Raw genomic sequence first — 23,933 nt, forward strand, 5'->3', positions numbered from 1 at the left:
TGGCTCGGAATGCATACCGAGTCAAGGTACTCGCGAGCCTATAAACGAGCTGAAATCGAATATGTTTCACAAGCTGAGATATCGAGCTAGGCTCGCTTATTCTTAATGAACCGAGCCATCGAGCGAGCTATCGAGCCGAGCTATCGAGTGAGCTGTCGAGTCGAGCTATCGAGCGAGCTGTCGAGCCAAGCCTAACAAGCTTGTTCACAAGATCACAGTTTCAATTTCAAAATGTTATTTTCGTTTAAACATTGTTTAATACATTTTTATTATTTGTAAATCAATCTATTTATATATTTTGAGAGAGAAGAGAAAATAGTGAAGTGTGTTTCTTGAAAGATAACCCAAACGGAGAAGTAATGTAGAAAGGCAAATGGCTTCCAGGCTTCCTCTGCTTTTGATTTTCTTTACTTGTGACTTTTACATGTAATGCCATTCGCTTCAGCGGTTAAGTTTTGACCCCTTTATACCTTTTCAAGTGTTTTCTTCTCAAAAACAGCTAGCCCCCCCACCAACCACCAAGTAAAGAATCATAAACTGATGATGCATTCATTGGGTTCTAAAAACTGCCATTTAATCGCAATCTCTGAATAATTGTTATACAATAATTGTCAGCCTTATTATATTTATCACAAAATCAAAATTCATTCACTTAGATATCTATATTTATTTATATTTTTTATGTCATAATTTATGTCAATATAAAACACTGACAACATATGTATCTTTGTACTTGTATAAATAATTTTTCTAGCAATAGTTAATAAATTTTTTATGTTCTAATCTTTTATTATTGACCTATAAAGATATATCATCCAGCAAAGAGTAATACTATTATTATGTAACTTTCAAATTTATAAATATATATAAAAATAAATAAATAAGATTTGATCTCTAAACTAGTTTTATTCAAGTTCAAAACAGAACAGAAAAACGTAAATATCCTCCCAAAGTTAAGCAGCATTAAAACTAAAATACCAACATACAAGAACCAAACCAGTCTAACATAATCAAACGCAACTATGAACTAGACCCAGCTTTTATCTAGGATTTATAAACCAATCTAAAGCTCTCTTACAATCCTTTTAGATATTTAGGGCTAGAATATCCGGACACCTGGAAAAACATTCCAGGAAGCAGCCACAAATCTTTAACCAACAATTCCAAATCCGTAATTCCTTCCTCAGTCGCAGAGCTAAGGACTTCCAAATGGATAGCGTCTGCAATCCTAATCAACAACCAATTAACAAGCATCATTAATTAGCACATACACTACAGACAAACAATTAAAAATTTAAAACACACTCCAATTTCCAAAATAAATTTTCCATAGAAAAAAAGAGCTTGGTGGCACAACTCTTATCCACCTAGAGCTATGTAACGGTATGAAAATTGTGCTAAGGATAATTCAATATCATCTTTTTGACAAGTAAAAGATAACGGGGCACTATGATTATAACCTGCTTTTCACCCTATAAATAGACAAATAAAGAAAATGAAAAAGACCATTGTCATTACTTGAAAAAAAGGGTTGGAATCAAGAGCCCTGATTTATAATGCAATGCCAAATGTTATAGCACTCTATAAATGAAGTTGGAATAACCAAAGATTGCACCTGAAACCACAATTCATAATGTGTATATGGCATGCTAAGAATAATCTCAACTTTAGTGCTTGATTTCAATGGTCTAAATATTTTGTCATTACAGATGGTAAAAGAGAAGCTGCTGTTCCTAGCCCAAAGAAGATACAGTCTGATTCCGCAAAGCATAATATTAACTGATCTTAGTGATACTGCCAGAATATCATTTCAGCAATTTTAGCACATCAAAAACCAATAAACTTTAAACATGCATATGTGACACAATATTTACCACATGACATTTAACAAAGCATCTTAACCACAAAGCTATAAATAATTCGAAAGTCAATGGCTATTACTCACCACTTTTACCAACATGGCTACATGGCAAGATAATGCCATAAGTTACCGGCAGTATATTGCCTGATCAATATGTGGAGGAATTTGCTTAATTTCAGTTCCAAGTTCTTGCTCAATCCTATACCTGTTGAGGTGAAAAGGTTTACAAGTCAAACAAAGCAAATGAACGTGTTTGCTCGATAAAAAACACATATGCGTAGCAAAATATTTCACAAAACATGGTAGTGGATTCAAGGGAAAAAGAACCATACAAGTTAAAGTGGTCTTCGTCAGTAATCAGATTCACAGCTAACCCAAGGTGTCCAAACCTTCCTGATCGACCAACCTGTAAGTAAGATAAACTTCCATTAGAATTATACAAGGAAACTAACTCCTTTAAAAAAGAAAATAAAAAAAAAGTGTCCAACATACTCTACTCTGTGCAGATATGTCTCAGAGTTCTTGGGAAAATCAAAGTTAATGACGACATTCACCGCTTGAATGTCTATACCTCTTGTAAACAGGTCTGCATCAAGCATTGGTAATCATTAGTATCTGATACACAATATTACAAGGTTTTCTTCAGTAAGGAAATTAAAACGATTCTCCAATCAACAGAGAAACTTCACCATTTGGAGCACATAAATAACTCTGTTAAAATATTATTTCATAATAATAGATAAAAAATACCTTCACTTTATTTTAAGCTTAAGATTAGTTTTTGTAAAAATTTATGTTTCTGAAAATCTTGTAATTCAGATACAGCACCAAATACATTATTTCTCTGTTTTCTTCTATATAAACATAAAACAAGATGAGCAAAATCTAACATCCTTAAAAGCCTCAAACAACAAATTCAACAGATCCTCATATTTAGAATAAATAAATAAATAGGAGAGATAACTACATAATCATACTAATCTTGATGAATCCCTTATGTTAAAAGAACAAGCACTGATAACATACCAGTACAAACAAGATTCTTGCATGCACCGTTGCGGAAGTCATGAAAGACTCTATTGCGATGGTCTTGCAGCATCTTTGCATGAATGTAAAAACAACAGTAGCCAAGTTCTGTAATTTTCTTTGCCAACAGTTCAACTCGATTCACCAAATTGCAAAAAATGATTGACTGATTTATTTGCAGGACCAGACAGACAAGTTACAATATCATGTTGTATCTCACATTTGAAAAAGTAAGAGATGAAAGAATATGTAATTGGATTTAGCTCACACCTTAGAGAAAAGAGTGTTTAGGCAGTGGACTTTCTGCCTTTCTTCAACAAAAGCATAATATTGAGTGATACCCTTGAGAGTAAGCTCATCCATAAGATTAATAACATATGGTTTTTGCAGGCATCTATCTTTAAAGTCCTTCACAGTGACTGGAAATATGGCTGAGAACATCAAAATTTGACGCTTTGCAGGCAGAAAACGATTGAGCTGCTCCACTGAAGGTTGAAACTCAGGCGACAAAAGCTTATCAGCCTGCAAAGCAATCCATTGCAATATTAGATTGTTGCATTCCATAAAGTTGAAATATAGAAAACAGCAATAGCTAAAATGCACAAGGAATACTTTTATTTCCAAATTATAAAAATTCTCATGAACCAGGAATTTAGCTTAGATTAAGAGGAAAAGGCATGTCCGTAAAACTTAATTCTTTCAACAGGAAAAGAAAAAACACCAAAATATTTGCTTTTATTTCACTAGAAAATTTTTCAGTTCCTCATTCTTCGAAATGCTAGTCCTCTCGTGTAAAATGCGAAAAAAGATTAAACTTATTTGTCATAAAACTGACACTCCACCCATCAAAAGATCAGATATAATTTAATCAAACATCTACCTCATCCATTACAAGCATTGAACAATATTTCAAAATGCAAACACCATTTTTGGCAAGATCAAGAATTCTTCCTGGAGTACCAACAAGCAAGTGAACTGGTTGATACAATCGCATGATATCATCCTTAAGACTGGTACCACCCGTGGTAACCATGACTTGGATTTTCAAATGCTTTCTGAGCTCCTTACAGACTTGTGATGTCTGAAGAGCCAACTCTAGTGTTGGAACAAGGATAACAACTGCACAAAAAAAATCAGAAGAAAAGAGTTAAAACACAAAAGAACATTGAAAACACCAAACTTTTCATCTTTTTTTTATTTCAATAACACAATTAATGTTTTTTCTTAAGCAACTCAAGTGGAGAATCAAGTTCACAGGTTTTCCAAACAAGACAATTATTTGACTCCAAAAACTTGCCTCATGACGAACAATCGGATGCAAAGAAAAATCATTCAAAACTGCTTCCAAAGCAGGGATAGCTTCAGCATCTTGCATTTGACCCAAAGCAAATGCAGCCTCATGCGCCAACAAATTTGAAGAATCCCTTGTAGCTGCAACCCAGCGAAAAAGAATGCGTTGGCCATGTTGTGAATGAACCCAGCTAGCAGTGCTGTGATTGCCGTATATGGGTCAGTTATGAACCCCAAGGAGCCTGTTTCACAATCAGCTTATGGTTGAGGCAGAACGGGATTCCCGAATTCAAGTTCAAAGAAAGTTTTCGCCAGTAAATATTTCTTTCCTACCCAAACTTTAATAACATAAAAATTTCTTTCCACATATAAAATTTTTTTGATTTTACCCTAACTCATATAAGATTAAGAATTCAGGGAAAGATAGGGATCACCTGAAATATATTTGTTGCTGATTTCACAGCCATTTCTGGAATAAATAATGAGCAAGTTAACCATGCCCATGAAAGAAGCTTCCTGAAATCAACAGAGAATAAGCTTTCTGGTAAGGGGTAACTGAACAATTTTTATTAGCAAATTGGTTGACAGAGTGACCGATGAACAAAAGGAATTTGATGGAAAAAAGAATTACCACTCTAAATCATGGCATAAAGCAAAAAATTCACCTTCATCAATGAATGTAAGAGATCCACTCTATATCTTTATTTATCTGGCAAGATAACCTCAGCAATCTCGTTTTCAACTTCAATCTTCAAGAAATTAAAAATTAATGAAAGCTATTAATCATGCTGCCAACAGTTAAATGAAAAATCAATTTAAAGATCATACAGTTGCGATAAGTTATTGACGACCTCATCTTGTTTCTTCATATTATAACGTGTTCTCATCCAATCAGCTCCACACATAAGCATATTGACTGTTTCTAGCGATAGAGCTGACCTGTACATGTCAATTACTCTACTACAAGCACTAAATGCGCTCTCCGAAGCCACTGTTGTAATAGGAATTGCAAAGATATCGACTGCCATTTGTGAAAGCACTTTATACTTATATTGATTGTCTCTCCACCAGTGAAGCACATTAAAGTCGCCTGAGTTAACATCATCATCAGGTATCTCAACACAACGTTCATCCAGATACATTTCTAACTAAGACTTCTTGGTTTCTTCTAAGTATGTTTTCTCCTTATGATCCTTCAAACGCATCCAACTATATCCAGGACGATAATGTCTAGTCTTTGAATATTGAGAGCTTGATGATTTACCTACAAATTAAATGTTAGAACTTATGATATGTTATAAAGTTTCATTTAATGACAATGATCTAATGTACCTGATGTATTTGATGGTGCTTGTTGGGTCTTTGGCTGATGTTGTGGATGTGCAAATACAATTGATGAATTTCCTGATGACAACATGTCAACGTATTCTTCGTATAATTTTTCTAACGCCCTTTTGACATTTTCTATCTCCACAAGGGCATTTTCTTCACCATATAAAGTGGGAAATGCCAAAGTAATCATAAGAAACTTTATCCTGAAATCATGACAAGCAAACTAATTAGTTAGAAACATGTTCTTTATAAACATATATATTATAATAAACCCAATCAATTGTAAATTAATTACCTGAGATCCATGATGCTAGCAATCGCCATAAGGAAATTCACCTCATCCCAATATTTGTCAAATTTTTCTGACATTGCTTGCACCATCATTGATATAGAATAATCTTCATCAAATTCTCGCTCTTTAAAGACCTCTTTTATCCTAAACACTTCTTGAAAATACCTATTTGCAGTTGTATACTGTGACCTAGAAATTAATTTTGTTATATCATCAAATATTTCTAAAAAGTCACAGACGACCTCCAATCTCTCCCACTCTTCCCTTGTCGGGCAATATATATAGCTTGACTCAACAAACATAAACCGAAGAAAGACCTCTCTGAACTATAGTGCTGTCATTAGCATTTTGTATGTACTATTCCATCATGTAGCACTATCCAAAACTAGCTTCCTCTCTTTTATTCCACACTGCATAACAATTTTTGCAAAATTTTTTTGTCTTGCCTCACTAGCTTTTATAAACTTCACACTTTCCTGAATATTGTCTATGAAGGGTTTAATCAGGGCCACCCCATCTTGAACTAACAAATTTACAATATGGGCAGTGTACCTAACATGGAAAAGTTTTCCATTATAAAACAAAGGTATCTGTTTTTGAAAATCTTCCTGCAATCTTCTAACACAACTATCATTTGCAGTAGCATTGTCTACTGTGACAGTTTCCACCTACAAACAAAATTAATGAATATTAATGAAATGATATGCGATAAAATTATATGTGTTTTGATAAACAATTTGCAAATTTGATTTTACCTTATTTTCAATCTCCCAACCTTTAAGACAGTCAAAAATTACTGCTGCAATGTCTATTCCTCTCCTAAGTGGAGGTAGGTGCACAAAATTTATAATTTGTTTATTTAAGACTGCGACTGGTCTACCCAATGTGCCGTGAGTACCATATACTCAATATTTTGATGATTTGACTTCCAAAGATCAGTAGTAGTACTAATCTTTCTAGTCTCCTCAAAAGTCTTCTTCAATCTCTCACACTCTGCTTGATAAACCCTAAAGCAATAAGCTTTTACTTGTTTTCTTCCAACTTTTTTCATAAAGAGGTTGTAGAACGTGACAAAAATTAATGAAGTTGGGGTGCTCGACAAAATTAAACGACAATTCAAATATCATAACCATGTGGGCTAAAGCCTCTCGAACTTGAAACACCAACACCATAATCATTGCATTAGTTAATACAATTAATTTCATAACAATTTTATAGTAATAATATACGTTAATAATTGAACTCAAACTGACCTTGGGATGCTCATAATTAGTCTTTGTTTTCACCATAGTTGGAGTAGGTACCCCTAAGGTTGAACACTCAAAACCCAAAATAGTTTGTCCCCCTATGACTGAGTCTTTCCCCATTGCTTTCTTATTTTCAACACATTGACCTATATGTCGTGTCAAATGGAAAGTAGCCTTGGTCTTTTGCAATTTCAGCTTTTTCTAGCAATACTTGCAAACTACATATGTAGCATCGCCAATAGTAACAAACATATCTTCTAGATAACACTCCCAAACAGCTGATATTTTCCACCTCTTAGTAGATGGAATAACAGAAGGTGGTGCTTCCGTTTGGCTTTCAGGACGTTCAGCTGCTTCAGCTTCTTCACTTGAAACTAAGACATCAAAATCTCCTATTGCAGCCAAATCAATATCCATATCATCAATAGGTGCTTCAATTTGCACTGATTTTCTCTTAATGAATGCACATATAAAAGGAGCCATCATGCTTGTAGTAGATACTTGCGATGAAGCTCGACTTGTTTCAGATGGTTCTACTCTTCTTGACGTCATATTCTACATCACAATCACATGCCAATAGTTAGATACAATTTAAATAAAAATTTAAAAACACGACCCAGTTAGATACATGAACATAATTCCAGTAACAGCACAAGCTAAAAGAAATAATCATAATTCCAGTTTAAGCAGTGAACACTTTAATTCTTCCTAGGATACAGAACATAGAGAATAAAGATATATTACTAGTTTAAATGAGACAAAGGATTAGAACAGTTCAGTATTAAATTAGGTCTCACACAAATTAAATTGATCAATCCTATAGTTTCACGGATCATATCACCACACAGTATTGAGATAGGAGGTTAACCAAATTAAGAGAGATAGAGCATGGAAGTAGCCTTTTTTTTTTTTGAAGCAGTATCCAGAATCATACTTCGTCAAATTAGTCAAATTTGGTATCCAACAACGGGTAATCAAACAGCAAAAAAAACTAGAAGCAAACATAATTGATTTAACATGGATAAAAGAAAACAAAAAAAAAAAAATGATACAACTTCAAAAAAAATTACAGCCTGCATTTAACCTCCACAGAGAGTGAAATGATTAGATTTCTCTTCAAACACAAAGACTTTAGAATATAGACCTAAACAAAGTACACTAACTTACGATGGATCTTTAATGATGCATGACACAACATAACAACCACAACAAATTTGAACATGTAGCAAATAAGATTACAATGATATCATAAGACCCTTCAGTAGTAGATTATAACAAATTGGATCTACTTCAGGAATCAAATTATACATGAACATCAAATTGAACGCAAACAGTAACACCAACAAGTAGATCTACACATTGAACGCAAATCCATATACTAAACATTGTGAACAAATTATCAAAGATCATGAAACATTAAAACACCACAACTGAAAAAAAACTTAGATCTACTCAACTAAAAAATTAAAAACCCCCATTTTAGAAACTCTAATTCCAAAATTAGGGTTCAATCAATTTAAGGCAAAAATTAAAAAATTAAAAGTGAAAAAAATGGAAAAACACAAACCTGAAATATATTTGTGTCATCCATATTACCGTCGTCGTCAAACTTCTCGCCATAAAACTCCCGATTGCTAGAATCTTCTATTGGCACATCAGAAGACTTGAACAGAAACGCTTGAGAAACCTCTATCGACAAAACTGAAAAATAGCTATAGGTCGAAACTTCAGATGGTGGAGGGTTGTACTTTAGTTTGGAACTAGAACTGGAGCTTAGAGTTTGGAGGAGGAGAGTTTTTACGCAACTGGAAAAATAAACAAGGTTAAAGGGAATGAACTTCTTATTTAACCAAAAATGGTACTGTTTTTGTTAAATAAGAATCGGCTCGCGAGCCGGGTCAAGCTGTTTAGCTCACGAGCCATAACGAGCCAGTGGCTCGAAAGCCATAACGAACTAGTGGCTTACGATCCATAACGAGCCAGAGGCTCACTATCCATAACAAGCTAGTGGCTCGCGAGCCATAGCGAGCTGCTTGTTTTCAGCTCGTATTTAGGCTCGAGCTCAGTTCCTCTGAAACTTGAAGCTTGAGCTCAGGTTCAGGCTCGTTAATACCTGGCTCGTTCAAGCTGAGCTCAATTTCGAGCTCAAGCCGACTCAGCTCAAATCTAGCCCTACTGTTAATACAAATAACAGGATGACAAATACTCAGTAAATGCTCTAACGAAGTATCCTAAAGCCATAAAAACAAATTGAAACCGATTATCCGAGTCAGTGTCTATTTGTGTAATAGTGCTAGGGTTTTGTTGTTAAAGGTTATAACAAAATTTCGGTAATAATATGAATGACTTCTCTGGTGAACCTCTTATCTCATTCAATGCCTAATTTTTTGCATGTCAACCTTGTACATGGGAGATATCAATTCGATACTTACCTGTCATATCAGTTATAATATCTTTTAGCTTATACACACGGTCATCTGCAATAAATAATGTTTGTAATATTTTCCCAAGTGCCTTTTTTTCTACTTGCCTATGACAAGGTCTTATGACATCGTGAGAACAAGTATTGTTCCTAATTTTTGCAACACAAATATATTGTTGTTACTTAACTTCACCCCTCCTGCTTTCCATTTGCATTATTGATGCACACACTTTATATCCCATCTCTTTTTATTTGAACTTGAAACCTTAAATTGATAACCATTTTCTAATACATCTCTATATAATGTATCTATTAAAACTTGTTTAGATGCAAATTGGTTTGTCACTTTGAATCTGCCATCTAATGGCACAACTATATGAATTTCAATTCCCTCATTTTCAACGTCTTGATAGGGTTCTAGACTACCAAAAAATGGATTGGAACTACAATGCATTGGAAAAATGTCAACTAAACTTTCAGATGCTATCACTAATGTACTAACCCCTGTATCATCAACAACATCACTATCCATTTCAGCATCACCAATATCGCTGCCGCCATTATAATCCCTATCGCCCTCATCATCACAACCATGATATTCATCTTTTTCTTAGAAGTGAATATCATTTGTTGGTAAATCATCTATTTGATAATAGTCTTTGGGTGTACCCAATATCGGTTCTGGGCCTCTTTCACCATGTGCCAAGTCTTGGGATGGAGGATTCCAACCAACATTATTCTCAATATCGTCTTGATCATGGTTTATATTTACCCTGCTATTTTTTGGTACACTTTCTAGTTGTGTATATATGTTATCTATGTAATGAACTTTAGTTGATGGATTTTGATGAATCCCTTGATGAATCTCTTGTTCTGGTTGTGAATATTGTTCATAATTACCTCGAAATTAAATTTGTTGTATCACTATTTCAAGAAATAAGGGAGACCTTTTGTGTGACTTATATAGTTGCATCATCATTTGAATATCGTAATCATCTTTTAATAAATAAGGCAAATCACTAAACTTTGTTGGATTTGACATATAAATTTTTATCTCATTATAACTTTGATTGATACCCAAACGAGAACATACTCCTTCTACAAATTCGTCTTAATTGATTCTTTTATTAGCTGAAAATAATTTCGGAACTCCACTAATATATTTTAAATTATTACCACCTTTACTATGCCATTACCCACCAAATCCAAGCATGAACATCACTCCTACCATTTTTTCCGATTAATGGATTTAGGAAACAAAAATGTGGTGGTTTAGAATGAAGCAAATTTGGAATAATGAAAATAACTGAAAAAAGATATGTTTATGAAATAATAAGAAAGTGTTCTTTCTAGAACAAGTAAATAATTGTTTTATAAATATTGCAGTAAATACTTTCATCTGCCCCAAATCTATCGCCATCTAAATATTAATGAAAGAAATGAATTCTTTTCTAGTTTAATGAATTAATTTTTTAATGGAAGTGTTTTCATTACAACAGATGTATCACCAATTTAAATTGTTCATGCATGTATGCACACATCCCTTGAGAGAATGATGCATCCTTTTATGATTTCACGCACCCCTTCGGAGTTGATGCATTCTTTATGATTTCATGCACCCCTTCGGAGTTGATGCATCCCCTATCATATTTTCATGCACTCTTTTAGACTTTCACACACCCCTTTACACTTTCACACATTTTTGCACCCGCTCGAAAAAATGCACCGTTTTGAGAAAGTGCCCACCTTTTCACTCATTTTTGCACCATTTCAAAGAGACAACCCACACACATCCTGTCTTAGTTATATCCATCATTTTGTAAATGTATAAAGGTATAGAAATATCAATTATTATATTAAAAATTAATCTGTTTTTCATTTGTAAATATTATTCATTATAGAAAAAATAAGTTTAATTCGTATACTCTGAAATATAAGAGCTTAATCTATGAAAACTGTTGTAAATGGAAAGAAATAGAATAAAAGGTATTTTTGGAATGAAAAATATCAATTGCTTAAAAAGGTAAATGTTAAGAAATCTTGCTGCAAAAGGTTGAGGCGGCAAATTCGGTGTCTATTTTAATTGATTTCCCTTTTTTAGGCTTCACAGAAAGTAAAAAAAAGGGTTTTTGTACTTATTCTTAGTATTTTTGTTCAGAGTCTGTGTTTTTGTTATCGCTTTGGTTATGTTGAGACTGGAAAAGAAAGGGTTTCAGGATTTGAAAAGAACGGGTTCAGAGTGGTTGAATTGAGGGGTGAGTAAGAGTAGAATATTATTGTTAGTTGGGTATTTTGTGCAACCTGCTTGGTTAGGAAGAGTCAACAACTCTTGTTGCCAACACTGTATGAAATGTCTAGAAATATCTGTGGAAGTCCTTTCTACATGTGAGATGCTACCTTCCTTGGTAGATAAGGTGGGGATTGTTAAGAAATGTGTGGAGGCTATTACCATGAATGCTTTCAAGTAACAACTGGCATCAGGTTGGTCTCAGTTAGATTGTGGTGGCGAATCCGCTAATTTCACTGTTGGGTGCCTTGATTGATGGATTGAAAATCTCTCACTGCTTTAGATTAAGTATTATCAGAGTTATCTGTGCAAGGGGAAGCTTAGGTGTTTGGCTAGATAACATTACTACATCTTTAATACATTACAGGGTATTGGAAGATGTTGAATTTGGAATTTGGAATCCAGTAAGGATGAAATTGAGCCCTACAACAGTAGAAAATGACCAGAGAACTATAGTGGAAACTCTTGCAAATCTTCTGCCAACTGAGAAAAGCTCTTCCATTCTATAGAATTTTCTTTTTGGGATTCCAAAGATGGCAATCATTATAGATACGAGTATTTCCTGCAAGCTTGAACTGTAAAGGAGGATCGCTTTTCGATTGGAAATGGTTTCACTTGATGATCTCCTTATACCATCCATCTAGGCTGGTGATTCATTATTCGATGTTGACATTATCCATAAAATACTAGTTAATTTCCTGTAGTGGATTGAAGATAAAGAAAATTTAAATTGTGGTTATGAATTGGAAGGCTTTGGTTCTCTAGGCCATGGTTCTTTGTTAAAAGTAGGAAGACGATGTGTATCCAGTAGAGATTGCTCCTGATCCTTACTTGAGTTTGCAGAAATTCATTGCTATGATTGAGATATTACCTAATTATGCTCAAATTATTGATGATGGGCTTTGCAGAGCAGTTGACAAATATTTGAAGGTAAGACATTCAAGATTAATGATTCTAAAATCATAAGTAAACCTTGGAAAGTTGCCTTGATGATTCCTCTTAACTGAAGATATATGATGTATTTTTCTTTGAGATGCCTATCAAGTCTCAATTAGTATGACTGGTGTTGCTAAAGTGAGTTATTTTGTTTATTTGCTTTCTCCTTTTCAGTTCTAACTTTGGTCGATGTTTTTCATATTCTCTTCCAGGCTCATCCAATGCTGACTGGACATGTTTTTCAAGTCTTAACGATGTTATTCATAACCTCATTTTTAGTCCTTTTCAATCCTTATCTGGAACTTCTGAAGATGGGTTCCTGTCATGTAGAATAAGCAGTGGTGTCACCAGTGCAGCCATGTCCCATTGAGATAACTATGCATCCTTGAGGAGGGAAAACCAAAATCTAAAAGCTTAAGATCTCTAAGAATGATAGTGAGGTGCATGCATGCACCCACACACTCAGGGTCTAGCCTTGTGTATAACCTTCTCAAGAATGAGAGTGAGGCACACAGACACATGCACACATACACACATACACATTGAAGGTTCAAACTGGTGTATAACCTTTCATTGGTTTACAATCACAGGTTAAAATTGCTGGTTACACTTGTATACAAGGTTTAGCCTTTTGTATAATCTTTTATAGGTTTGAAATCACTGGTTGTGTATGTGTATTGTGTCACACACACACACATATACACACATTGATCACTTGTCTATGTGTATTGTGTCGTGGGCTTCTTAATCTGGCACAATAAAACTGCCCATATGGGATCTCAAGCTAACCCACTTTTAAGGTTTAGCCTTGTGTATACCTTTTATAGGTTTAAAATCATTAGTTTTGTCTTATTTTAGACTTATCAGTAGAGCCTTCTAATTCTCCACCAATTTGTGTCTTGATTTAGCGCGAAATTTATGTAGAATTCAAAGACAAATGCATGCTTGGAACAGTGAATCTTCACTAGTTGCAGATAGAGGTTGGAAATGAATACCAAGGGGCATGTGAATCTTCACTGCTTGCTAGTCACGAGAGAGATGTAGAATATGTTCGGATATTTCACATCATTTTGGGTGATAAGACAAGACTCATTGGATATTTCACATCAATTTTTATTTTTATGTATTAAAAAATGTTACAAGAGTTGGTGTAATACAAATTCAATGACATATGTTATCACTATTTCAATATCAACATAAAATATTCTACAACAGTCTAACTAAAGGTGGATTTAATTCGAACTAATTTCAAATCGTTATTTAGCTTGGTTCTAATTGAAGTTCACTTCGCCGACTATTCTTGTAACTTCTTCTACAATTTTTCTCTATTTTTTCATCTACAATTCTTCTTACTCTCTTAATATTTAAATAAGCTAATCTGATCTTAAATCGATCATTTTAAATTCAAATTAAACCAAATTGATAATTTTTGGAATTCAACTAAACTCAAATCTATCCCTCAACTTAACAATTTGATGACATGAGACAAATGTAAATTCTAATACGCATTCTTAACTCTGAGATAATTGTAAATTATTTCTCTCACTTATGAAATGTAAGATTGAGGTCTAAATTGACTTGACTTAAATTTAATCTAATGTCAAATTCACTCTTAAAAGTCAACTTGAAAGGGAAGGAGTGCTCAAGTCATGTTGATGTGATTTGACTAAAATTTATTTTAAAATTTTAATTATGCCAATTGTTATGTTAATATTATGCTGATATCATCGATTTGAATAATTGGTTGAACCAATCAACCCATCAACAAGACCTTTAACTAAATCTAGGTTTAAAAACAGTGGTATATAAACACCATAATATTCAGTAATTTAACCATAAATACAAATTTCCACAAATAGTTCAAGGAATTTAATATGTTTCCATCCTTCAAAGTTCTCTTAACTAGGGATTGATTTGATTCGAAATGATGTGAATACTATTAATCTAATGATCTCAAACTGGGGTTTCAATTTAATTTGAGAGCACCTTGTGTTTTTATTCGACGATATTATTCATCATTTTAATAATACTGTTTACTTCACCGATGATCATTTGATAATACTATACTCCAGTTAAAATAAGTTTGAGCTTGAGCCAACTCTAGGCTTAGCTCATATTGAATCCCACCTTACATTTACCTTTTCTAAAGAGTTCCATACTTAAATAGTAAGACTTCAAACTACCACTACTACAGTACTACGGCACATGAAAAACCAAATTAAAACTCCTTTTCTGGGTGTTAACGAGCGGAAATGGTGGGAATGACACCACTCTCAAGATTACTGCCTGATATATGAGATGAAAAATATTGATCCCTTGTCATGAACGATGAAGAAGCTGATTCTGATGTCAATTTACCAGTAAAATGTATGGAGGTGGATTCAGAAAATGTTGCATCAGTTTCTGGCATCATCTTCATTATGTTTTCCAGCTCCCTTGCTACATCCAACATGGATGGCCGACGTTCTGTCTTGTCATGGCAACAATTGAGGGCCAAAGCTACAAACCTCTCCAAGCACTCAGATGGGCAGGGTCCCATTCTATTGTCTATGATGGAGAGCATCAAGCCCGATTCACAAGCTGCATTCACCTGGATATAGGTTTTGTTTTCTCATAAGACAAAATGCAACAGAGAATAGATATTCAAGAAAGAGTTTTCTGTGTGAGAAAGTACCTCGCGAACTATGTTTTTTCCATGTGATATTGGTTCCATGCCAGTCAAAAGCTCCAGGAATACAACTCCGAGGCTATAAACATCACTTTTGTCTGTCAACTTATGAGTTAAAAGGAATTCTGGATCAAGGTAGCCCTGCATGTATATGATCACTGGATATGTGTATACTTGTTATGAAGATGGATATTTGTTGAGAAAGATTAATTTTGTAAACCTTTATGATCCTGGAACATGTGATTGAGCAAAGTTATATAGATTCAAACTTACTGGTGTTCCCTTGACAATCGTGGAAACATGAGTTGCCATGGTTCCTTGATCATCCAGGGCCGGAGCAAGCCGCGAGAGTCCAAAATCAGCAACTTTAGCAATAAACTTAGAGTCCAGAAGTATGTTGCTGGCTTTGATATCTCGATGGAACACAGGCGGGTTTGCTTCAGTATGGAGGTAAAGAATCCCTTTAGCTGCATGTAATGCAATGCGGACCCTCATACTGAAATTGAGGCGTGCCTTATCTTTACCTACATTTAAATTTCACCATCAAAATTTTAAGCTAGGAAAAGAAAAATAGAAGGGGTTTCATACCAGAAAGCCAGTGTCTCAAGGTGCCATTAGGCATGTACTCATACACCAGCATCTGCATAAGTGCCAAGAACACAAGCAGATGGTTCATATCTGTGATTGAACAAATTTGTATAGACTTTTTTTTTTTTTCTTGGGTAAAATATTCACAAATCAGATGTCTTGGCATCTACAAGAACATACCTGCTCCTCTTCTTCATCACAATAGCCCAACAAAGCAACCAGGTTCCGGTGATGTAATCTTGACAATAATTTTATCTCTGTCAAGAATTCCTTTTGGCCCTGGAAAGATCCTATTTCTGCCCGTTTTATGGCGACAATTGTATTGTCAGATAAAACACCTCTATAAACCCTTCCATAACCTCCTTGACCAACTTGAGTTGAGCTATTAAAGTTGTCAGTTGCCGATGCCAAATCCTTGAACTTGAAGGCCTTCACTCCATCAATTTTTGTTGAAATTTTTCTGGCTGCGAAGTGTAAGGAAGTTCACACTTCTTTCCCAGTAGTATGCTAATATTGAAGATCTTGCAAAAATAAATCATAGGTAGTTGTATAAGAAAGCTCACACAAACGCCTTCTTGACATTGATTGCTGACTTCTGGCATGTGTTCTTGTCACCACGAATGTTAGAGTTGCCGTTATTGCCACAGCACCGGCAATGGCTCCAACTAAAATTGCTGCCAAAACGCCTTTACTAATACTACTAGTCCTTCTTGTCACAGGAATCACTGAATCATAAGTAAAAATCAAGAGAGCATTTATAAATTGCAACATGCGGATAAACAGTTTTATTAGAACAAATTAAAGAGCAATGGCAAGCTTAGATACATACTACTGGCATAAGGTCCAAGGAGAGTGAAGTTGAGCAGCTCATATGGTCCAAATATTTCATTACCAGAAAATGCCCAGGATGTAAATATGCTTCCAATTCGGTGCACCTCACTTAGACTAAACATAGTTGTGTTGGCTGGAGGAAACAGCTTCAAATACATCCTTAGACGAGGTCCTTCCTCCCAAACAAACGAATCAATTGATAGTTGATATAAACTTAAGTTGAGAGAAGTAGTCACATATGCTGAAAAATTGTTGGCATATGGAGGGAAATAACAGAAATTTGGACTATTTAGCCGGTATCCAATTCGCAAAGGTGCTGCACAGGCACATAAATCACCAGATGCTGGGTCATATTCGTAGAAATTATCCAGGGGACATGCCTGAGTAGGACACTTTGAATTGGTCGGTATTGTAGGTGTCCCATCATCTTCTGTTTGAGAATCACAAAATTGGCCTATGTTTGGTATATTTGCATTTGTGCAGATAGGATTGCCGCCAAGCCTAAACATAAACCGATAAAATGATAAGAAATGAATTGCAAACTTAAGGAGCAATATGCAGATCAGCTTTTCCAATATTCCAAATGATAAGAATGAGCGGAAGATAGTAGAAAATCAAGTAGTAAAGAGGAAAAATATAATAAACATATAACATCTTGGAGCAATAACTTGACTCACTATCAAGATATTGTCTCTTTTGGACACAAAGTCCGGTTTTGCTTTTGACATTGAAGAAGTTCATAAACTATATAACTAATCTTCTCTTATCATCCCATAAATACTCCAGCATTTGTCTTGTACTTTTATACCTATCTTCTCTTATCATTTCATACATACCTAGCATCCATGGCTAAGGAGTAAGCTATTTAACCAATCTTCTATTATTATCCCATACATACCCATCATATCGTCCATTGTTCTAATGTCATTTGTAATAATCTGGTTAAATAACTCGACCTATTGTCAAGGTATTGTCTATTTTAGACGCAAATGCCAATCCTCTTTTATTATTGCATATATACCTAACATCTCTCTGATGTTTTAATGCCATTTGTAATAATCCGGTTAAATAACTCGACCTATTGTCAAGGTATTGTCTATTTTAGACGCAGTCCATCACGATTGAATTCAAGTGGTGACTTGAATTCTAGTAGGGGTTAGGATCTTATTTGCTAGTTAGTCTAATCGAACATAATGGGTATGACTTATGGATTGGAGTGACCTATTATACTGCATGTACGACTTATTGTGGAAATGTGACCAATAAGATACGTGTCAAATAACTATCAACTAGAGTTTGTACACCAAAGTTATATTCAAGAGTATGTAACGTAAGTGAGAGTGTGTGCCACAATTAGAGTGCACTAAGATTACAAGCTCAGAAAGAGAGAGCATAGAAATCTCTTCCTCATTCATAGTGAAATTTTCTCCATTATCTACACGTGGTTTTTCTGCATTGTGTTTCTAAAGTAAATACTTGTGTTTCTGTATTGAGTATTTGTGCATTTTTGCTGTTTGTCTTTTTAGGTTTCGTAACATCCTCATTCATAGTGTAATTGACTAGCAACATATTCCTAATAAGAAAACAACATACCTGACTGTGACACTGTTTGGAGGATTTAGATCTCCTAAAATGCTTGAGAATGAATTGTTCCGCAGATCCCTGCATTTTGAATGGGAACAAAGATAAATGACAAGCAAGAGATATGTTTTACAGAGCCAGGCTAACAAAACCAATGAAGCTAACTCCAAAAAAATTAACAAATAAGAACACTTACTTCATATTTCAGAATAATAAGTTGTCAATGAGACATCCAGGAATTAGTGAAGCATAACATCAAACGAAAAAAGTTTCATTTTTGAGATCTTACAGTGACAATCTATCATTTGAATTGATGGGCTTCTTCTGCCATATGCTAGCTGGGATGGAACCATTCAAAAAGTTGTTCTCAAGTGACCTGAAGTAGAAGATAATTTGAAAATCTTATCCAGAGTGCTTAGAAAGATCATGGACATAATAATTCATTGGAAATGACAAGGAAAAGTTAGAAGTATATATGATCTCACAGTCTCTGAAGAAAAGGAAGCTCTGCAAAACTTTCTGGGATGGATCCAGTAAGATTGTTTTCTGACAGATCACTGATATGGCAAAAGTAAAATTACTCTGACATCCTCTCCATTTTAGTTATCTATTTTGAACAAAACTGTAAAAGCACACCTATAGGCAAATTCTACACTGGGAAAACAAAGGAGAGATGTTGGATATGTATAGACATCCTACATCGTTTGGAGATACTAAGATAAAACTGGTTAAATAGTTTATAAGGTTTTAAGCTGTTAAGATATGTTTTAGGTTGCAAAACCCAAAAAGAAAATTGTGATGCACTATGTATTCAAAGTAGACGATGTCTTGACAGTAGGCTACGCTATTGGACTAGGATGTTGAGAAAAAGCAGAGTGACAAGTTTAAATGCTGTTGCATACATGATTCTCACAAAATCAGAAAGCTTATCTGATGGTATGTGTCCATTGAGTTGATTCCTGCTAAGATCCCTGTCACAAGTCCAGTAAAAAATATACAAGTTGAATTTCTGCAAGAGCTAATGCAACCTACTGGAAGAGAATTACAAAAAATCTGATACAAAATTAGAACAATACTCAAACTTACAGATGGTAAAACCTTGTAATCCTGCTAAGATCAGGAACAGCTCCCTGCAAGCTGCAATTTCTAAGACTTCTGCCAATTTCGGGAGAGAAAAGTAAAGCAGCATCAGCTTAGCCTATTCTTTGATGTATGGCAAAACAAACTATCATTTTGTTGCTTCCAACAATAGTGACCAAGTAGTGATATTTGCAACCTGAAGCATCCATGTTCTCAATATCAACCGTGGCCACGACATGAGCATTGCACAGGTACTTCAGGTTTCAAACTCAAATTGAAGTAACTTTTAGTAGATCCTGCTTTATAATCAGTTCATAGAAACTCTTCTCTTGGAGTTCCTTACAAGTTCATGTGCTGTATGACTAGAATTATACAATCACTGGTATGTTAAAAGAAAAAAAAGATCTCAAGGCCTAACAATTCACATAATTGTTCAGTAGAAGAGTGTGATAACAGCTGCACTTACAGTTTTGATAAGTTGGGAAAGTTTCCATACATGGGTGGAATTTCTGCGCCAGCAAAGTTGTTGTTATCAAGTTGGCTGCAGAGGGAAAAAAGAAGAGCAATATAATCAGTAATTTGCAATCTGATAAACCAAGTTGCCAGTAAACCTAACCCCATTTGGAATGCCCTTAATTCATACCATCAATGAAGCAAATGCAATCAAGCAGATATGTAGGAATAGTTAAGATCAAGTAAAAATAAAAATTGTGACAGTATGGGGCAGACTAACATACAGTATGCGCAAAGCTGGCATCTCTGAGTATTCTGGTGGGAGATATCCGGTCAAGTTATTATTATCCACAAGCCTGCAAGCATGTGTTTAATCAATTACATATCATTCATGACCAGATAACAGCTTTTAGTACAGAGAAACAGTCCAAACAAAAACAATACTGCAGAAAATATATGATAAAAGCAAAATCTGTTTTATAAACTCACAAATGATGAAGTTCGGATAATTTGGAAAGCTCAGGTGGAAGTTGACCAACAATTGAGTTGTTGTTCAAGTGACTGCAATATTTAAGACACATCAGAAGACAAAATGAGGGGAAGAAATATAATTGCCTTGCTGCATGGTACAATCCTTCGGATCAAAAATCCACTTACAGGTGTTTAACTCTGCTCAAGTTAGCAAAGGATTTTGGTATTGTGCCCGAGATACTGTTGACGTCCACTTGGAGTCTATCCAGGTTTGAAAGCTTGCCTAGCTCTTCTGGTAAAGATCCTGATAATCTGTTTCCATTCAAGAGTCTGCACAAGCATGTACATCATACAAAGTATAGTATTCTCTAACAACATCATATTTGGATGGGAAAAGAAGAGTTTTGCACCCTAGTTTTGATAAAATGACAAATATATATCCGTAACAGATGAAAAATCTAAATACCTACCACAGTTTTAATCTGTTAGGATACACAAAAAATTTTTTGTTTGGGTTAAGAGGTAAAATCGTTATTTTATTAGTAATATTAAAATAATTAAAATTATATCTTATTCCCCCCTTATTTTGAAAAACTAACATTCCCCTCCTTGATTAAGTTTTAAAAAATTTACTTTTCCCTCCTAAGATACCAAACCTAAAATTCAACCATTTTCTTTGGCGAATGGTGGACTGACAGCGAAGGAACAAGATGGAGTCGTCCAGATCTGGACAAAGGGCATCGTTTAGAGAATGGACAACGCTTCATCGTCTAGTGAAGGATAACGAGTGTCGTCTAGCAATGTGTCACACTGATCGTCGGTGGTTGGAGGGAGGGGTGAAAAAAAAACTTAGAGATTGGGGGGGGGGGGGGGGAGAGTCACTTTTCAAAGTTTAGGTATGAGGGTTAAATGTTTAATTTTAAAATTTGAGGGAAAAAATGAAATAAAATTATATATTTTTAAATATTTTTATTAAATAACAGTTTTAACCTTATATTTAATAAAAAATTTAACAAGCAATTTAGGGATGAGTGAGTGTTTGAGTTTTTAATCTGTCGTGGGTGTATTATTAAGATTGAGCTAAAACTTGAGTGAGAAATAGTCCTTTGCCCTATTTGGATATAAATAATTTTGTGAACACCGGCATCTACAACTTACAAGTGTGATAGAGATGACACATTCCCTATCTCCTTTGGTATGCTTCCTGTCAGATCATTCCACATGAAATCCCTGCCAGCAGACAATAAATGAAAAATCTTTTGGCAAAACTGCATGATTAACTTGGAAGATATAAGATAAAATCTCATTTTCTTAAGATATCAACTTCTGTGAATTTTATGTCTCACAAAATTTGAAGATGAGATAATAGTCCAAGCTCAGGTGCTAATGATCCTGAAAGATTCATGTTCAGCAGCCGCCTGTATCAAAGATAAAAATTTAGAATCATTAACTGTCACATCTTTAGAATATGAAGATTCGCCAAGCCAGAATATAGGCAACTAAGAGCAAGACTAACATCAGGAAATTCCAAGTAAAAAGCAAACATGAAAGAGGTAAAAATGGGTATTGGAAGGACATACAGCTCCTGAACATGGAGGTAACCATCTGTCCCATTAATTGAGTCAAAACAAAGAACTCCAGTCCAATTTGATAGGCATGGATCTTCCTGGTTCCAGTTTATACTGTCCATAGGATCGATTAATCTGCTTCGGACTGCTACCAATGCACTGACTGCAAATGGGCATTAGCAAATACATTCCTGGATGCTCTCTAAAGTTATTGAAACCAAATATAGATACCTCTACAACAATCAGGGGATGAGGTAGTAATTATCTTTTAATGCTAAACCCTCTGAAAAAGTAGAAATGACACATACAACCCAACACCTAAATTCAAGACCTCATCAGTCCCTTGCTGTAGAATTTTTTCAAAAACAAGATAGTTCAAGAATAGGCAGAACATGATGAGGCAGATTATTTATGTAAATGTATCTCACAAACTATGAAATTTATGTGCACAAATGATGCACCTTGTGATAAAAAATTGTACTTTACACCTGGTGGGATGCTTGGAAACCAGGTGGGCTGTTTGGTGTATTTTAGATCTTTCGGTTTATTTGTATGACTTCAAACACTTGACTGACTTTACACTGATGGTAAATTAGGCAGCAGAAATCATCTGGTATTCAGGATATAATGTGGAATTTAGTGCAGAAAAGTTCAAAAGCAGATAGATGTTATAAATGTATTAAGAACTTGTAGATGAGAAAAGCTACATATGAAAACTTGGTAGTGAGAGATAAGAAGAAAATGGAAAAAAAAAAAAAACTTAAATTGCAGCAAGAATCACCTTCTGAAGGATCTGTAATCTGAGCAACTGCAAAAACCACCAAGTAACCATAAGACGCCACATAAAGAAATCCACAAAATCTCGTCCCCATCATCTTGATACCCTAAAAAGCTACCAATAGCAGAAATTGCAAGTGTCAGTGATAATTTGGAATTAACAGAATATTTGATTCCCACAAAAAGAATGTGCATTTAAACCCCAGAAGATCATGAAGCATGATGAAAGGGGAACAGGAACAATGAACTCAAGTTTTCTATCAAAATGCTAGTCTTATAGACTGACTTGGCGAATGGCGATCATTAGTTGACTTTTCTTCTTCTTGAGTTCAAAAACAAAAAGATAATTCCAGCCAGAAGTGGAACTATCAAATTTATTGCAAGAAAAATATCTTAAAACACCCGAAGATAATATCTTACTTGACAAGAAATAAATGAATAATGTGAATCCGAAACCTAGGAGCTGGGGGCCAAAAAACTCAACCAAATGAAGTCAAGCAGCCCTATGGTCGTTGAAAGCTAAAGCAAATTGATCAAGACAGACCAACAAAAAGTATGTTTCTGATAAAATGTTGTCTTCTTATAAGTTAGGTTATAGTAGCAGCGGTAAGAAATCTTAACGTTTATTATAGTGGAAGATAGTTTTTCCTTGTTGACGCAGAGAAGCTAAGAAGCACGGAAACGCACAGTGTGCGTTTCCACGTTACCGAAACGTTTCGGGGCTGTTTCGGTAATTTTAGATAAAATGGAAACGCGTTTCTTTAATAGAATGAGTTTCCTATGCCTACCAGGATTCTGAAAGTGTATCATAAATAGATTTTGAAAAGATTTTGAAAATAAATAACAAAAATAATTTTCTGTGCGTAATAGTCTTCTGGGCGTCTTCTCTTCTTTGCTGTCAATCTGCTGGGCGTCTTCTTCTCTTCTTTGCTGTCAATCTCCTTTGCCATCAATCTGCTAGGCGTCTTCTTCTTTTGCTGGGCATCTTCTTCTCTTCTTTGCTGTCTTGGGCATCTTCTTCTCTTCTTTACTGTCTTGGGCGTCTTCTGCTTCTCTGAACAGTGGCTGGAAGAAAAAAAACTCTCTGAAAAAACTGAGTTTTCTTGCCCTTCTATGATATAAATTAGTTTATATAGATTTGAATTTAATGCATCTCTGGGCCAAGATTATAATTCTGCATGCCTCTTCTAGATTTGTTAGCTTTCCAATATTTGTTAGTTTTC

The 23,933-nt window shown here is 34.8% G+C and overlaps 2 protein-coding genes and 1 pseudogene across 3 annotated transcripts; 1 reads left to right on the forward strand and 2 right to left on the reverse strand.

The window, feature by feature from the left end:
* Positions 1-1,074: 1,074 nt before the first annotated feature.
* LOC123202238 (probable ATP-dependent RNA helicase ddx6) lies at positions 1,075-5,319 on the reverse strand. Its single transcript, XM_044618065.1, has 9 exons — positions 5,006-5,319; positions 4,181-4,377; positions 3,768-4,006; positions 3,158-3,409; positions 2,888-3,062; positions 2,359-2,447; positions 2,194-2,267; positions 1,992-2,066; positions 1,075-1,228 (listed from the first exon to the last, which is right to left on the reverse strand). Exons 1-9 carry the CDS (start codon positions 5,317-5,319, stop codon positions 1,075-1,077), a joined length of 1,569 nt encoding a protein of 522 aa, XP_044474000.1.
* A 6,496-nt stretch (positions 5,320-11,815) lies between these two features.
* Positions 11,816-13,111, forward strand: LOC123202239 (annotated as a pseudogene).
* Positions 13,112-14,684: 1,573 nt separating this feature from the next.
* LOC123202232 (probable LRR receptor-like serine/threonine-protein kinase At1g06840) lies at positions 14,685-22,942 on the reverse strand. 2 transcript variants are annotated; one of them, XM_044618058.1, is made up of 20 exons: positions 22,715-22,904; positions 21,946-22,096; positions 21,712-21,783; positions 21,524-21,595; positions 20,552-20,695; positions 20,384-20,455; positions 20,179-20,250; positions 19,908-19,982; positions 19,448-19,516; positions 19,264-19,332; positions 18,847-18,918; positions 18,651-18,737; positions 18,374-18,442; positions 16,779-17,281; positions 16,513-16,674; positions 16,130-16,413; positions 15,950-16,001; positions 15,635-15,885; positions 15,368-15,502; positions 14,685-15,283 (listed from the first exon to the last, which is right to left on the reverse strand). In XM_044618058.1, exons 1-20 carry the CDS (start codon positions 22,806-22,808, stop codon positions 14,933-14,935), a joined length of 2,856 nt encoding a protein of 951 aa, XP_044473993.1. In that variant the 5' UTR covers positions 22,809-22,904; the 3' UTR covers positions 14,685-14,932. The 2 variants fall into 2 exon arrangements, with proteins under 2 accessions (XP_044473993.1, XP_044473995.1); XM_044618060.1 differs by lacking the exon at positions 14,685-15,283 and having other exon boundaries at positions 15,391-15,519; positions 22,715-22,942.
* Between the last annotated feature and the right edge of the window lie 991 nt (positions 22,943-23,933).

Source organism: Mangifera indica, chromosome 18 (genome assembly GCF_011075055.1).
Source record: "Mangifera indica cultivar Alphonso chromosome 18, CATAS_Mindica_2.1, whole genome shotgun sequence".
NCBI lineage: Eukaryota > Viridiplantae > Streptophyta > Magnoliopsida > Sapindales > Anacardiaceae > Mangifera > Mangifera indica.